The following is a 16,511-nucleotide window of genomic DNA, read 5'->3' as shown; positions in this document are numbered from 1 at the left end:
TACCTTTAGGGAGGGTGGGGGGGGGGGGGGGGGGGGGGGGGGTTGCTCCCGAACTTGCCTCTCTGTCTTATATCTTTCAGAGCCTGCCATGTCGCACCAGAGGAGATGCTGTGAGGTTTATTTGAATTCATCTCCTATTTACCTCCCACGCTCTCATTATCATTGCGAGTGTTATTATTATCTCAGCATCAGCGTGGTACAGCCTTCCCAAAGACGCTTCGGTCAACAGAGCTCTCTGCAGGACCGAGCCCCTCCGCGAGCCCGTAGTAATTTACCCAGATTCGGGCTGTCACTCTTCGCCGGGTTCACGGCTCCCTGCTTTTTCTCTCGTGGCCTCTCTCCCCTTGATGATGGAGAAGATAAGCATGTTGCATACCGAATCACTGAGCTATGACAAAAAAAAGGGGTTCTGCTCAATAAGCCAGATGTAAATAATTGTTGAAAGCAATATAGAGCCCAGCATCGCGGAGTCCGCTTGGTGTTTTGCTTGGCTGTGAGCGAGGTGGCTCAGTTTCATTCGGGTCCTGAAATGCCTTTTTAAATGTTTTGTTCATACCCAGTATTATTTATAGACGGCACAGAGCGAGCCTTGAACATCGAATAATTTACCATCCAAATGATTTGGGATGGAGGTAATCTCAGTCTAAGGTGGCAATTTTTAAAAACTGCTGACACTCACATGGATCTAAATCAGTTGCTCACCACTACAGGAAAGAAAAAAGTTCCTAAAGCGGCTTTTAAATAAATACTTTTTTATTCTGTTATTGGCTTTTTACAGGTACAAAGCATACAGCATGTTATAGTTTTATCAAAAGTGGAAAATACTGATGTTACATATGTAACAAATGTAAAAAATAAGTCTTCAATCTTACTTTCCCCGAAAGTAAGAACATACATTTCAGCATATGAAAATATCCATAAAAACACAGCTTAAGTAATTTAAGTTAATAAACAGTACAAAAATGTAGAAACCATACATGTCAAAATAATGGACAAGGACGCCAACAACAAATGACTCCATGATTTCTCATGAATTAAAAAAATGTACACAAGTTCATAGTGTTTTAGTTGGGGTCATGTTTATAGGATCCATACATCATCATCATCATCATCATCATAATCACCATCGTTGCCCGAAAAACACTTGGCAGGTCAGAAAACACAAATTTGTGACAAACAACACCATCCCCCCAAAAACCTCCTCTCCTTCTAACTTAGGCCAGAAAAACAGGAGAGGAAAAGTCCTTCCCGTGCTGAAATCCTCAAATGTCTGTAAGGCAGGGGACTCGATTAATCCTCACTCTTGGAGCGTTTAGCCAGTCGTCTGTGAGAAAACACACCAGGGTAAAGACAGACGCTGAGAAAAGGGATCACAACATTGGTGGGGTCCGCCATACCGTGCGAGCAAAACGGTGGACTTACTTTGACACTGAGCGCTGTGTCCTGTCACCTACAGGTGCAGTCAGATCAAACACACATGCTTCCTTTTAAGTGAATTAAAAATTGACCCCTAAAAAGACAGAAACTGGGCTTTTCTTTTGCTCCACGGCCCATTGGAATTCTCTTCCTGTGAGTGTTAATGTTATCTACCCTCTTATCTCTCAGCTGTGAAGTTGTAGAAGCTTTTGGAAAGGAGAGGCAATATTGGTAATAAAGAACAGAAATGTTTGATCAAGATAACGTGAATGGGGCTTTGCAGTCGCTAAATGGAATTCAGACATGGATTTCTTTTTTTTTCTTTCTTTTTTTGGGCCGTTCGGTGTCAATGGATACGCTGTAACGAGGTCCCAGAGAGATGAATGCACGATTGTACAGTCTGGAGCTAGAAAAGACTGGTAAACTATTCCAAGGTGGATAATGACAGAATCTGTCATGTTACAGGTGCCGTTTTTTCTGCCTTACTGCATTGAAAGTCGTCTTACAGTTTTGAATAATGTAAAAAAAAACCAAACATGTAGTCCAATGTTCTCGAAATATACAGTCTTTCTTTTTCTTTTTTTTTTAAGTGGAGAACATCACCATATTCTACAACATTGTAATAAATAGTCTCATACATATTGCTCAGCTTCTCCTTCGTTTAGAATGGTCACCGAGCCATCCCCACTGTTCATTTCAATGTCTTTTGCTGCTGCGTTCTCGGGAAGCAAAGCTAAGTCCTTGAACACGTCTACGTAATGTCCAAAACCGGGGCCCCAGTTCAACAGATTGTCCCAGTTGAAGCCCCCAGCTTGTTGGCCCAGTTTGTGGGGCAGGGTGTAGTGCTGGTCAGTAGGGGGCATCTGGGCAATGCCAGGCCCCCCTTCTGCCCTTCGGCTCGAGTATCGCCTCTGCTTGAGCCTCCCACCGTAGTCCTCATCGTCAGCGTCTGACTCGTTGACTTGCGAGAGCTTGGGGACTCGGGAGCTGTAAGACACCGGCTTATCCCGGTCGTACTCCATCTCGGAGCAGGTGAAGGAGTCATGTGAGTCACTTTCTGAGGAGGACTCTGGGGCAGGGATGCCATCAGCGGGGTTGCGGACCCTTGACAGCGGCCTGCGGCAGTCCTCTTCTGAGCTGGAGCGCCCGTGGTCAGCGCTGCAGATGCTGGGGTTGCGTGGCCGTGGGGTGTTCAGCCGCTCCACTTCCTCGATGGACAGCCCCACAGGAGGCCCCGTCTCCAGGGGAATCTGCTCGATCGGCTGCTTGAGCCGACTGCCGGGCCTGGAAGTGTGCCCGTGGCTGGCCATCGTCTGCGGACTCTTGCTGCGCCTCCCCAGCCGGGTGGCGTAGTTGAACATGGGTGGTGGCTGGCACATGTCATTGTGCAGGTCCAGCGGGCTGCCCTCACGGCGAGCCAGGTTGAGTTCTCTGGTTGGAGTGTTTCGGTAAAAGGAGGAGGGCTTGGTGAACGGGGCTGGGGAGTGTCTGGACAGAGGGTTCGGGGTGGGGCACGCGGAGTGGGAGTGGCTGAGCGGGGTGGACCTCAGTGCTTGGGTGTACTGTGGCTGGTAGGTGTAGCTCGTTGCTCCAAGGGGTAAGGGAGACTGCCTGGCGAAGCCCAGCGGGCTGTGTCTCTGGATGGAGAACTTCGGCGTGTGGCTGCGGAACTGCTTGTAGTGTTGGATGATGTCTGCATCTGAAGGGGCGATACTACTGGCATTGTCAATGTCATAGTGTTCAATGTCTGCCTCTGGGCCACTACAGGGGGCGCAGGGGGCGCTGGGGACGGTCTCATTGTTGTGGGGAATGTCTGTTTCATCATAGATCAGATAAGGGTTCTCCCTCTCAATGATGTCCGGTTTGGGGTTCCCTTCAGGTTGTTTCCGTACCGTCATGTCATCCCCGTATGGTGGGATGTTATCTGGGTCATCAAACGCTACGTTCTCGCTACCCTTTTTCTTATTCTTCTTCTTCTTTTCCTTGGGTTTCTTCTCCTTGCTCTCTTTTGGCACTTTGGTCTTGTTGCGGCCCTTGCAGTGGTTGCACAGGATCAGGCTGAGTACCACCAAGGCAAGGACAGTGGCACAGCTGCCAACAATAGCGGGAACCGCCCAAATGGGGAGGACCATGGTCTCAGCTGTGGGGCTTGGGCTGCAGACAAATGCTCCATTGTTGGCTGTCTTGCAGACAGTACCCTCAGGGCACTGGACACCCAGACAGGCCACCAAGGTCTCACAAGTCTTGCCCGTGTAGAACTCGGAGCAGACACAGGTGAAACCTGAGTGGGAGTCCGGCACGCAGCTGCCATGGTTCTGGCAAGGATTAGAGGTGCAGTCACCGGGCGGGACACACTGGTATGTATACCACTGATTGACGCACATCAGGCCGTCCCAGCATGGGTTGCTCTCACACAGGTTAGGACCCCTGCAGCCGATCTTGACAGACGAACTGGTCTTAGTCAAGGTGACGAGGCTGTGTTCTCCAGTAAATGGCAGGTTCTCCCCATTATACTTCACATAGGCCAAGCAGCCGTCAAAACCTGCAAATGAATAAGAGAGAAAACTGGTTCAGATAACAAGAAACAGCCATCAGCAGCAAACAAGGACATAACAGCAGCCTGGAGGGGAATCATTTCCGATTGCCCCCAGACTGATGGGCTTTCAAAACGTCTGCTGATGCTGGATTATTTCCTTGTAAATAACAGGAACTGGGAGCCAAAATCAGAGCCACAGGAATTTTGTTTGGACGGGTAATTGATTCAAACTTCGGACAAAAACAACAACAACAACAACAACAACAACAACAAGGGAAAACTCCTTGTGGAAAGCACCTCCTCAGAAACAAAAAAAGGGCCGAAGCTATTACTGGCCAATTTGAAAGAAATATGAAACGATCAGAGAATCCATCGTCAGAGCTGTTATAGCTTCAAGACATACATCTGGGTTTTATGAATGCCTCTGTGTCTAATTCAATCTTTTGCTTCGTGTGTTGCCTAACAGCACTGCCTCACCGATGTAAATAGATTTTTATTGAATTTATCCCAGTGCAGATTAAATCCATTTGTGTCTTTTCATTAGCTCTTGAAAAGTACACAACAGGACACGACTGCTCAGACACACATTGAGGTGAGGGTCGGTTCACAGGCAGCCTGCCACAGATCCGCCTGCTCAGAATCTGCTTGTTTTACACATGCACTGGTCCCTGTGCAAAAAAGGTCAACAAATCATTCAAATTGCTCATTTTTACCATATTAGTCCATAGTATTAGGTTGTTTTTTCTCTCCCATGAAATTCTGAAATTTACTGTGTTGCATTACCTCCCTCTGGAAACCCTCTCGTTCACCTTTTACAAACTGTTCTTAACTCATACTCGAGGACATCTGATCTGTGATTTAAGTCTAAACTAAGATGAGAGTCTATGGAAATGAGACAAAAACGCCAAAAGTTCTCAGAGGCTGGCGCTCCAAGACGAAGTCAAATTAAATCAGTATTAGCTGTTTTGTCCATAAATGATACTCTGATAAAGAAACATTTATTCGTCCACGGTAAATTCATAGCAGGTAAATCTCAGCAGTGTCAAAACAGAAACAGATTTCAGGGCAGTTTCAGAGTCTTCTTGGACGGCCACCAAAAGCGGTCAGCAGTGTGCAGAGCAGACTATTAATTCATTTGACAAAAAAAACTTTGTACTGGATTTATAAGGGCTCACAAGCTCATGAGTGCAGTGTATGTGCATGTGCACCTACCTACAGTATGTAGAGGAGGTTGCCATAACATTTGTAATTTACAGTAGGTAAAGAGTGGCTGAGTTTCTCGGCTGAAAGCTTCAGCGAGTGTGTTTGACACAGCACGTAAATACACATGTACATTCACACACATGCATGTAAACAATGGTTGCACTGTTTGGAGAGGGCAATATCTAAAGTCTGATTTTAAGGCTTTAAATATGACAAATTTAAATGTGTCTCTTGTGCTTGGCAGATTTGTCACTTTTCCCTCCATATGATCCACTAAAATCTGTGTGGTATATTTTATAAAAAGCATGACTTTGACCGCTCTTCATTAAGTACAGGTAAGCCTCCTCCCAGTTGGTGAGATACTTGCACAAACTTTTTGGCAGGTACTCCATCTGTCATCTTCTTCTTCTCCTTCGTCTTGTTTTATTGGTGGGTGCCGTTTGAATGAATGACTCCTATCACTAGATGTTACAGCTGATGCACCAGAGGGGAATGTAGCTAACACATCAAATCGGCCATTATGCCTCCTGTCAACGTTACGGCCAACCTTTTTTAAAAAGAGGTTAAAAATAAAGGAGATTTAAAGGGAAAATATTTAAATGGGAGGACAGCGGGAGAGACGGTTAAATACCGAGACTCCTGGGAAACACGGAAGGCTTGACAGGTCTGCTATGAGACAGCTTATAGATCATCACAGGACTCTAAAACTGTCTGATTAATCTCAGAATAATGGTGGGCAAGCAGCTAGCAGCTTCTTAAAAGGAACATTCCCACCACATACAATAAGTAGTCTGAATTGTGGTAATGAGGGAGAGGAAAATAGATTCACATTTACTCTGCTGCAGGGATCAAACTGCTGATCATCCAGGCACAAGCCGGACTCAGCTCTAGATAGAATGACTTGATCTGATGACCAACTATCTCATTCCTCCCCAACCCACACACGTCATTAAAACACTGTCGAGCCTCACCTGCTGCAGTTTTCTGCTGAGCAGGTCCAGGTGGGATCCCTCCAAGGGAAAAGGTTAAAACGCTGAGACCTCCAAAGTCCTGGGTGGGATGCTGGATGACCCTGGGGTGGCTGCCGTCTACCTGGAGCACCGTGGCTGAGCCGTTCTTGAGCACCTGGACCGTGTGCCACTGGCCGTCGGACAGCACCGCGTCTCCCACGGTCCGCTCTACCTTCCCCCCGACGCCCGCATCTGAGATGTAGTGGATGTTCCCGTTCCTCAGCTGAGAGAGAGAACAGAGACGGAGACTGAGTGGATTGAACTGATCACACAAAAAAATATCTAGTTAACGTTAGGAGCTTTGATTTGTTGGCTACTGTTAAAGCAGATTTTCCACCATGAAAGAGACAAACAACAGCTTTGAATAAAAATTTAAATGCATTAAAAACCCTTTCATCCATTTTATGGGATTTAATGAACGGCCTTGTCTTAATACTACATTGACAAGGCGTTCAAAATCACATTCAGCGAATCTGTTCTGAAGGGTTTAAGATCACATGCTGTGACAGATTTTACTCATGATTCATGTTGATACAAGAACTGTGAATCACACCATCTTGATGTGAGAAGTTTATCCCCATATAATCATACAAGGAGACCATAAATGACAACACACAAATAAGACCAGGAGTCCACATTCAGGCTAGTGGCTTTGTGAGGCTGTACAATGGCGTTCTGAGCTAAATGCTAAGGTTAGCATGCTAACATGCTGATTTGACGCAGATATAATTTTTATACCATGTTCTACCATGAGTCTAGTGTGTTAGCATACAAATGTTTGCTAATTACCGCTTAACAGAAGGAATTGTCATTAGATTTGCAGGTATTGGGAAGTACTGGGAAAAGTGAAAGTTTGATCATGATGAAGATCTAGAGGAAGATTCAGTAGATCTTTAGAAGTGATTACACTTGATCCTGATGGGAACATGAATCTCTGAACCAAATGTTGTGGCAAACCAACCAAAAGCTGTTGAAATATTACAGTCTGGACCAACGTGGTGGACGGGGAATACACCAAGTGTGTGTACATCATTGCATGTTCAGTAATTTAGATAAGCATAGTAATAGATCTTCATGTCCACATTAAACAGCACATCAGAGATTAGAGAGTAGACAGAGTGGATAAGATGCTTGATAAATTGCTCAGTCCCTGAATCTGCACACTGTCGGATAAAGTTGGATAAACTAGGGGTTAAAAATGCTGTTTTTCTGATTAATGCAACCCAACTGTCATGTCAGCATCAATCATGAGTGACGGGAGGAAGTCTTCTCCCAGCCTCCACAAAGCTACCACCACACTGCCTTCAGAATCCGATGCTGAGGTCGGAGATCGAAAACAAAAATGCTGTTTGACGCTCGTAAATCTTTCTGCCGGCGGGACACGCTGCAGTAAATCATGTTCTCACGACTTGTGTGTGGAGCTAAAGTTACTCAGCCAGACGACGATCAGAAGCTCGCTGACAACAAACTCAGAAAACACGCTCATTCAAACGCCCACTGGTTGAAGGCTCTTTCCAGTGAGGAGAGGACAGAGTGCGTCTTTAAAAGAAATTAATCAAGCTCATTTTGGCACAGGCAACAAATTTGTGGCTTACACTGTGTATGGTAATCTCATATGTGTACTTCCCTGCTTCCATGGAAAAGTAATCCCGTTCTCCTCCTTTCAAAGACCCTAAAAATCAGCAATGATAAGTAGCTTCCGGAGGAATTGATTTAAAATGGGAAAAGCGGAAAGTCCCCAAAGCCAAAGAATACTGAGGGCTCTAAACCTGGAAAAACAATCATGAAGTTTATCTATTAAACATCTTGTTTTTTACATCTCAGTATATATAGTTCTGACTCTCAACATATGTACATATACAGCATGTATTCCCCTGCCGCTCTACTGTTCTAGGCGTCATTGTACTTAGAATACTTTTCTGTGCTGTCTAGGAAGCTGCGATGGTGATTTGATGAGCACCAGAAGCTGCTCAGAGCTGGAAAACCAGATCATAAGGGAGAAAGACTGATGTTAAAGTGGGAAGGGGCTGGTGGTGGCGAGGGTACAAAAGGAAAATGGAAGAGAAAGAATGAGCGCTCAGACCTCTTTGGGCAGCTGCCCAGGATCAGGCTGAGGGAGGGGGGTTGCTGAACAGGACGAGAGGAGAAAAAGAGGAGTTTGGCTAAGTGACAGTGTGTGTGGTGGCGGCTGGTGTTGTAAGGGGTGAATCAAAGTAAGAAGACGGTGTGCAGACATGTTTGTATGCCGTCCACTACAGCTTACATAGTGTACGTACAAAATGTTGGGAACCCCGAAGTCCAAATATTCAGGCGAGCTTTCAGCGTCAGTGTCAGGATGTTTGCCGACACACAAACCAACACATGCTCATGACTGCAAATATGCTTTTGGTGATGCAACATATCATCTGGCAGCCATATTGCTGGACCTCAGCTCTGTCACCTCAAACGATTGGAGGAGTGAATTATGATCGTGATCGTTAGCTAACGAGCCTTGTGGGTCTGCAGTATGTGGCTGATGCTCACGTTAACAGTGGCTGCTTTGCAAAATGAGCTAAAAGCATCTTAAAAAATGAGCTGATTCTGCTGCTAGAAAGATTTTAACACGTAACGAGTACTCAAGACCATCTACCTTCACTGACACCTGCTTTAAGCTAATTCTCCACTGGACACCAGTAATGAATGTGGTTTAAAGGAAATTTGTGACGCAAATGCAAAGTCTGCTGTGAAAAATGACTATTGAGGTTTCAATGCAAGCATTTATTACAATACCCCAGCCTTTATTTGAGACACATTATTATTAGAGATAGGCCTGTCTTTACAATTCAACATGAACAATGCATGACAACAGTATTTCTTTTAAAAAGAGAAACACTATGACGATGACTATGCTGCTTTTCTAATGGAGGTAACATATAGAAATATGTAATTTTCCCTCTTTTATCTCTCTCTGGAACTAACCTTTATTTGTTTGTGCAGACTGCATTTCATGCCAACTTTTATTGTACATTTTATCACTGACTCTCACATAACCTTCACTTCCTCTCTCTTTTACGTACCTTCACAGTCGTGTAGTTGCTGCTCTCCTGCACATGCAGCAGAGTGCCGCTCTTGCTGCGTGTCCTGAACTTGACCTCCATGCTGCGAGGACTGGCGGGGTCAGAGGTCACGCCCTGCAGTGACTGTCTCAGGAGGACGTCACGTTTAGGGCCCTGCTTCAGGGAGTAGTCCAGCCGGCCGGTACCATCCAGGGACAGGGCGGTGTCTGCTGTCATGTCTGTGGGAGGAAGACAGAGAATATCCTCAGCACCCGTCTGACTTCACTGGCGTTTCACAGGCGACTGTAAAACTTATATTTCCACTTCGGAGCTGGCGGACACACAGGCTCAAATTATTTTCCTGATCCAACTGCCATAACCACAAATCAGTTCTTACATTCTCGCCAGTGGTTGCAAATACCTTCCCATAAGTTAAAGATGTAGGTCATTCCAGACAACAGCCTGTCTACCCTTCAGCCCATAACTACACCCTCTTAAGAGCTTCACCTAAATTTCTGGTAATTGCTTCATCTAATACAAAGACAGTGGATTTGTTATGGGTGCACATCTTAAGTTTTGCTAATATAGAATATGATATCATTTTCTAAAGCTACAATTCAGTACTAAACATTTTTTTATAATATAATACTAAACTTAAAACAAAACAATATATGTAATCATTAAAATATTAATAAAATATTTTGTGAAGTGTGAGGAAAGTCAGTCACCATTAATAACAAACAAAGTGTAATTTCTGTAGTTTAATTCGTGCAGTTTCTGTAAAACGTTTGATGTTTTGTTGTTAATAATGATTTCCATTAAAACTATCTTTTATGTTACCCGTTCTCCCTCACAGTGCAGTACAGAGCAAAAAAAAAGTGATGGCAACAGAGCTTCAGATTACATTAAAATGTCAAAACGCTGCAGCAAAATCAGTCCAGTTCAATCCAGTGAATCAGCGATCAGCGTACATCTGGGCATGTAGTTTGCATCAACTTTTGCAAAAGCTGACATTCACGCTCTTGTTAAAAAGAAAACGTCTTTTAAAAAACAATGAATTCAGAGCGCATTTAGAGCCAGAGAGTCGAACAAAGGTCAAGCTGTTGTAGCTCATTAGTTGTGTTGCACCATGAACCTTTCTATAACCCTGCTCTGCTGGAGTTTACATTGTTCGACTAAAGACGTATGGTTTGTATGTTTGACAGCTATGAGACAGACGTTGATGTAGCTGAACTGTGTGAACTAGCCAGTATCTCATCAACCAGCAATGCGAAGAGTCACTACAGTCACCAAAAATGTACTAAAATGACTGGAACCACAAAACCACAGTCAAGATATCACAGCACCACTGGTATTATTACTGTCAGAGTTCACTCAGAATGTGGACATTTCTCATAAACCTCATTGCTTCATTCTAGCAAAGAGGTTGTTTCATGTTGTCATTCACCGAACTTTGTGGCATTTTTTCTTCCTCCTTGATGCACAGGACTCTGAGAGAGCACGCTTCATTTGTATTAGAGGAAAAGTTCTCTGATCCTGCTTCGTGCCACGAAACAAACCAGCACATTCCCCACAAAATCAAACCCAATGACAGAGAAATCCAGCGTGGAGGTTCCCAGACTCCTAACACGTGATGTTTGTTCCCAGCAACAATACGAACATTTCAAAATAAATGCGGTAATGATTATTGGTAACATTCCTAAACACGCTGTAGCACCTCAAACAGTAGCTGGCAGTTTTTGTGGGCCTCAAAGGGTTCCTCAGTCTGTTTTAGGTCTCTGATGTAGAGGCTGAATATTTATACAATGAAATACACAAACGCTTTGAACCAAAGCTCAGAATGCAGTGATGTGGCCTATATTAAGCTACATGGTGCAGTTCGATGACTCATGAGGGAAGAATCATAAATAGTCATGATAGAATATTCCTTAGTAAATGCACCCTCAGCAATAAAAAGACACTTCAAAGGCATTTACTTACATTTCTCACAGAATTTGCCGGTGAAGCCGTCCATGCATTGGCACTGCTGCCAAGACCAGTGGTCCAAACAGGTGCCCCCGTGTCTGCAGGGGCTGGCGGTGCAGGCTCCTTCAAGTCTCGGACATCTACAGACACACAAACCGACAATCAGACAATCAGTTTGACAAGTCAGCCGCGCAGTCGGCGGCCAGGGGGTCCGGCGAAAAAGAAACTCTGAAAAAAAGGGGCAGATGAGCTGTGATTTCTCTCCCCATGCTGCAATACAAAAAACACATAAAGAACCCAGAGAGAATTAGCATATTAAAAGATCTGTTCTCGCCTCACTATTCAGCAGCACGACAGAAAAGAAAAAAATTCCCCGGAATTCTGCAATTGGTTTCCCCCATCAAAAATCTGCCGTTTGTATTAAAAAAAAACATCTTTTTAAAATCTCTCGAGAGGGTTTGGGAGTGTGAACAGATGTCCCACAGCGAGAGTCGAGGAGGCTGGAGAAGACGGACAGATGGGAAGAAGAAGGAGATGATGGAGAGAGGGTGAAAGCGGGAGCAGGGGTGAGGGTGGGGGTGGAGTTGTGTGGACCTGTCAAGGATGCCACGCGATGCCAGCGCCTGACTGGGCTCCAGCGGGCGGCCGTTGACGGCGAACTCCATGATGCAGCCGACAAAGTCGTGGGTGGCGACCTGACCGCGCCGATGAAGGACGGGTTCTATTGACCTGACGCCTCCCACCGAGAGCCTGTTGGGCTGCACGTCCAGGATCCTTCACGCACACACACACACACACACACACACACACACACACACACGCAAGAACAGAAACACACAAAGACTTTAAATGCACACAGACACAAAAGAACATATGCACAGAAATGCTTGCAAATGCATTCAAGTATTCAGAGGTATGTACACACACACGCGTGCACGCACACACACACACACACTTACACAGAAAGACACTGCGGGTCAGCGAGTTTCACAACAACATGATCTCGAGACCCTTACAAAATAAACCTTCCGCAGAACTCTGTGGACCTTCCTCATCTGCCAAAACGATCGCTCTCTCTGTCATCCACACACACACACACACACTCACACACACACACTTACAGTCTCATGTTTTCACCCCACAAGGCCTGGCTCAGAGGTATTTGCGTGTAAAGGCAATGATCATGCAGTAAATTAACGAAGGTTTACATCATATTTTATATATTTACAACAGATGATTTCACTTTGACTTTGAGTCATTTTTGGATTATCACTGCACAAAAATGTATGACAACTGCATATTACATACTAAGCAATTAGCTTTCACCCAGATACTTACACAGTACGACAGTAATAAGAAAAGCAAAGAAAGAAAATAAAAGCTTAAAATCTCTAGAGAGAATTTCATATTTGGTAGACTTTTCTCTGCAGAGCAGCTTATTGTGAGGGATCACATCCATTATTAAAGATGGAAAGAAAGAAGGGAGACCTCCTATTAAAGTTTTAGGTTGTCAGAGTTGGTGTGTGAATGCCTTTAATTTAGACTTTGGTTTTTAACTAAACACTCCTCAGGTTAGCTAAAGGGCTAATCTGAATGTCACAGATATGTTGAGGATGACCTTACAAAACTCTCATCTACATCAGTGGTTCCCAACCTGTGGGTCAAGATCTGAATTTGACGGGTGTTTCCGCTAAAAAAAAAAAAGTTTGTTACTATCAAACGTTCGTGTAATTTTAATGTTTTTTGCCAAATAAAACAAGAAAAAAAAAAAAACAATGAAATCACTCTTTGGTTTAAACAACTGGGGGTCACAAGTGGACATAGTCAACATCCACTTTGTGAAAAAGATTGAATTGTTGTAAATTCAGAGCGCATGTGTTGCTTTCATGCTATAAAAAAGTACAAAGTACAACAACTGGAAAGAATTCAGCAAATCTGTCCAGATCAGGTGCAGAGAAGCTATTGGTTTTGTATTATTTTCCATTATTTTGCCAGTCATGGAAAATATTTTAGAGTTATATATAGAGTTTTCTAAGCCTTAGAACTGAAACTGTCAGCACTATTTTAATGCATACAGTGGATCGACATCTGTGTACTGTATGTGTGTGTGTGGTTTTCTTACCAGTCAGTGTGTACTGCCACATTGCTCACAGCACAGTAGCCCGGTTCCTGGTCATCACCACACAGATCCACAGTCAGGGAGGCAGCCTACATGATGATAGAAACACATGCATGTCACGTGTGATTGTCTTTAAGACTAACAGCTGGTAAATCACACTGAGTCACTCCGTTATTTTTCCTGGAGGACACTCCGTTTTTTTGAATGCTAGATTGTGGCTAACATAGTTGGTTGCAGAGCTCAAATGCCAACAAGCTGTTTCAGTTACTGCTGTTTCGTGGCAGATCGTGACCAATGAAACGCTTGATCAATATCAGCCACCCTGCTTCTTCCTCTGTATCATCTGCGTCATGTGGGAGGGAGACTGTCACTTGTGCTGGTGCTGCACAAACACTGTCGGGGTTACCTTTTAGTAAAGAAATATTGATAAGAGGCACGGATGATCTCATTGGTTAATTTATTGTAAGTGGGTGGAGCCACTGGGAAAAGCAGCCTTATGGTGGAGGTGCTCTCTTGCTACTATCTCTCTAGAAATCCAGGTAGAAGTAGTTAAATAGCCAAGAACTATTATTATCTATTTGGTGTTTAATTGCAACAAGTTTTATCTTCATATGATTAAAAAAATCAATATTTTGACAGAATTATATAAAATATACATGCATGCAAGCGAAGAGTGCTGATAGGTGGATTTTGTTGCTGCTGGACAGAACCAGGCTAGCTGTTTCCCCCAGTTTCCAGTCGTTGCGCTAAGCTAAGTGAGCCGCTTGTTCCTTTAAAGCCCGTGAAACCTCTAGTGAAGACGTGTGTGTTGAACCACTTTTTGTGCCTTTCACAGTGAATGACAAAGACAAGGCAGTCCAGAGCATGCTGCATCATCTATGTGTTAACACCACATATGCGATTTCCTGCTTGAACATGATTTTTTTTTAAATGTTCATATCCTGAAATTGCATGAGAGTATGTCAGACTACATATCTTTGCATGCACTGTAGCATAACGTTCACTGCAGGGTATTTGTATAGCTCAGTTCTGTTAAATGCTTAGTCTGAGCTTTGTGCACCAAATGGCTTGTAGGCCGCTTATTTTTCATCAATTCAAAACCATCAGAGTGGTATAAAGAAGCCATACATTAGAAACAATTCCTGTTTCCCGTTAATGGTCCGAAAGCTTTTGACCAGATGTGGGCTGTGCTCTGCTGTCTCTCAGAGAGGGAACGACCCGACGAGGAAGAAAAGAAATGGCCTGGTGAGGAAACTGTCCGGAAAAGTGTGTGAAAGTGTTGAAAAACCAGGGCAATCATGCTCCACCTCTCCTGGATCTTAAGTAAACACGGACCACACTGATCCAGATCTCCGACACAAATCATCCGGGAGAGCACGACCCCACCGAGCGCACACACACACACACACACACACTGAGTCACACTTGAGTCAGACACATGGACACGTACACAGAAATAAGTCAGAGTAAAACACACACTCAAACACGCCAACACGGTGACAACGGCGAGGACCAACAGGACTCTTTTGTCTCGAACACATTCGTGACTCTCTGAAGTGCCGTAAAGAAAGTCAGAACCACATGAACATTTCATTAATGCCTTTTCCTGCGATCAAAGGCAACACAGCCGTGCCTTAAATACAGTACACTGCACTCACTGTCAAGCGTCTCACACTGTGGTGGGGAAAACATCCATCTCAAGAAGCCCTTTGGAAATGAATACCGAATGTAACACGAAAAGATGAGTAGCGTGTTTTTGCACTGAGGGAAACGTGCAGAAAGCGCCACTGGAGATCATTGCTTTCCCCATGACTAATAATGGAAGGACCATAGCATTGCTCTCTGTTGTGGTGCAGGCAGCAGCTGCTGTTATGCATTTGTTTTGCGCTTGTTTCTAGGACAAATAATTTAGCTAATCAAAACCTTGATGATTAGCTGCTGGTGCTACTCGGCTACAGCGAGCCCTAATCTGTCAAACTACATTTGCAGACCACATTCACAGAAGATCCTGTTGTTTGTTCTGACTTAAAACCCTGATTTAAAGTAAACTAGCTGAGCTCTTGCTCCCAGCTGTGATCACATTGTTTGTTAACAACATGTCATTTCACACAAATGGAGCGGGACAGATAGTCGTATATAGCATTGATTATGCTAATGATCATATCTCACAAATGACTCTTGTAAATGTGGCCTTCATCAAGTTCAGATGATCAATTTGTGGCAAGTTCGTGCAATTAAGTAGACCTCAAGCGGTTTAGGGTGAGAATACGTAAATTGTGTGTCTATAATGTTTTCATGGGGAACTACTGGCCACCAAATGTGAGAAATAGTGACACACATGTCACATGCGAAATGAGAGTGTCTGCTTTGCAGTATTCCAAAACTACCCAAAAACCAAATAAAACTTTGTTAAACTGAGATTACAATATTGAATTTGGTGGGTCAGATGAGTATGTTTCATGTGAAAGGGTCGCTCATACTGACAACAACAGGGAATTATCACTGGATTCTGCAGTTTCTCTCTGCTTCATGAAGCTATTTGGCGTCTTTCAGCTCATTGTTTTGTTTTTTAGACCCACGTTTTGATTCACTTGATTCACAGCTCTAATCTCCATCAATAGTGTGCAGCTTTTTTCAGCAGAGACGTTGAAATAAACCACTTTACAATACCTGCCCAAACCTTAACATCACACAAAGTTACTGACTAGCTGTTGAACATAGCATAGCCTTTAGCAGCTAAGGAGTCAGATGGTGGAGACTAAAGCAGAGCTAAAACTTACATTTCATTGACCAGGTGACCCTAAAAATGACTCCAAATGAATATTAAAGATGCTCCATGACAGCTGGATGTGTACATAAGTTACTGTTTGCTAACACATTCACCATATCAGCATCTGTAAGGCGATACTATATCATGTTGTATTTACAGCTTGTTCCATGACTCCAAAGTCCATGGCCAAAGAACATGAAATCAATTAATGCAAAACTGGAACTCTGTATTGAAACCTGTCATAATGCCTTGTATCTTGTCTGTCATCAAATCAAAATGGAAATCAAAATGTGTTATAAGATATTGAAAATTGCAAAATTGGTCTGACCCTATAATACGATACGGTCTGAAACTCGTTGTCCTGATGTGTCATTTATTGCATTTGACAATTAAACAGATCTGTGAACCTTCTGCTCTCTCTCATTCCTTAGAGCTTACTTGGATTACTTGGCTGCAG

The 16,511-nt window shown here is 43.8% G+C and overlaps 1 protein-coding gene across 1 annotated transcript in view; it reads right to left on the bottom strand.

The window, feature by feature from the left end:
- Positions 1-772: 772 nt before the first annotated feature.
- LOC121611259 (protocadherin Fat 4) overlaps positions 773-16,511 on the bottom strand; it is a 105,632-nt gene continuing 89,893 nt past the window's right edge. Inside the window, exons 13-18 of the mRNA XM_041943700.1 lie at positions 13,288-13,373; positions 11,760-11,939; positions 11,181-11,305; positions 9,222-9,439; positions 6,127-6,388; positions 773-3,958 (exon numbers count right to left, since the gene is read on the bottom strand). Coding sequence (XP_041799634.1) covers positions 2,049-3,958; positions 6,127-6,388; positions 9,222-9,439; positions 11,181-11,305; positions 11,760-11,939; positions 13,288-13,373 — 2,781 coding nt within the window. The 3' untranslated portion in view covers positions 773-2,048. The remainder of the gene's footprint in view (positions 3,959-6,126; positions 6,389-9,221; positions 9,440-11,180; positions 11,306-11,759; positions 11,940-13,287; positions 13,374-16,511) is intronic.

The sequence above is a fragment of the Chelmon rostratus genome, chromosome 9, assembly GCF_017976325.1.
Source record: "Chelmon rostratus isolate fCheRos1 chromosome 9, fCheRos1.pri, whole genome shotgun sequence".
Taxonomy (NCBI): domain Eukaryota; kingdom Metazoa; phylum Chordata; class Actinopteri; order Chaetodontiformes; family Chaetodontidae; genus Chelmon; species Chelmon rostratus.
The sequence above is the reverse complement of the archived record's forward strand: the minus strand, read 5'-3'. Positions and strand labels throughout refer to the sequence as shown.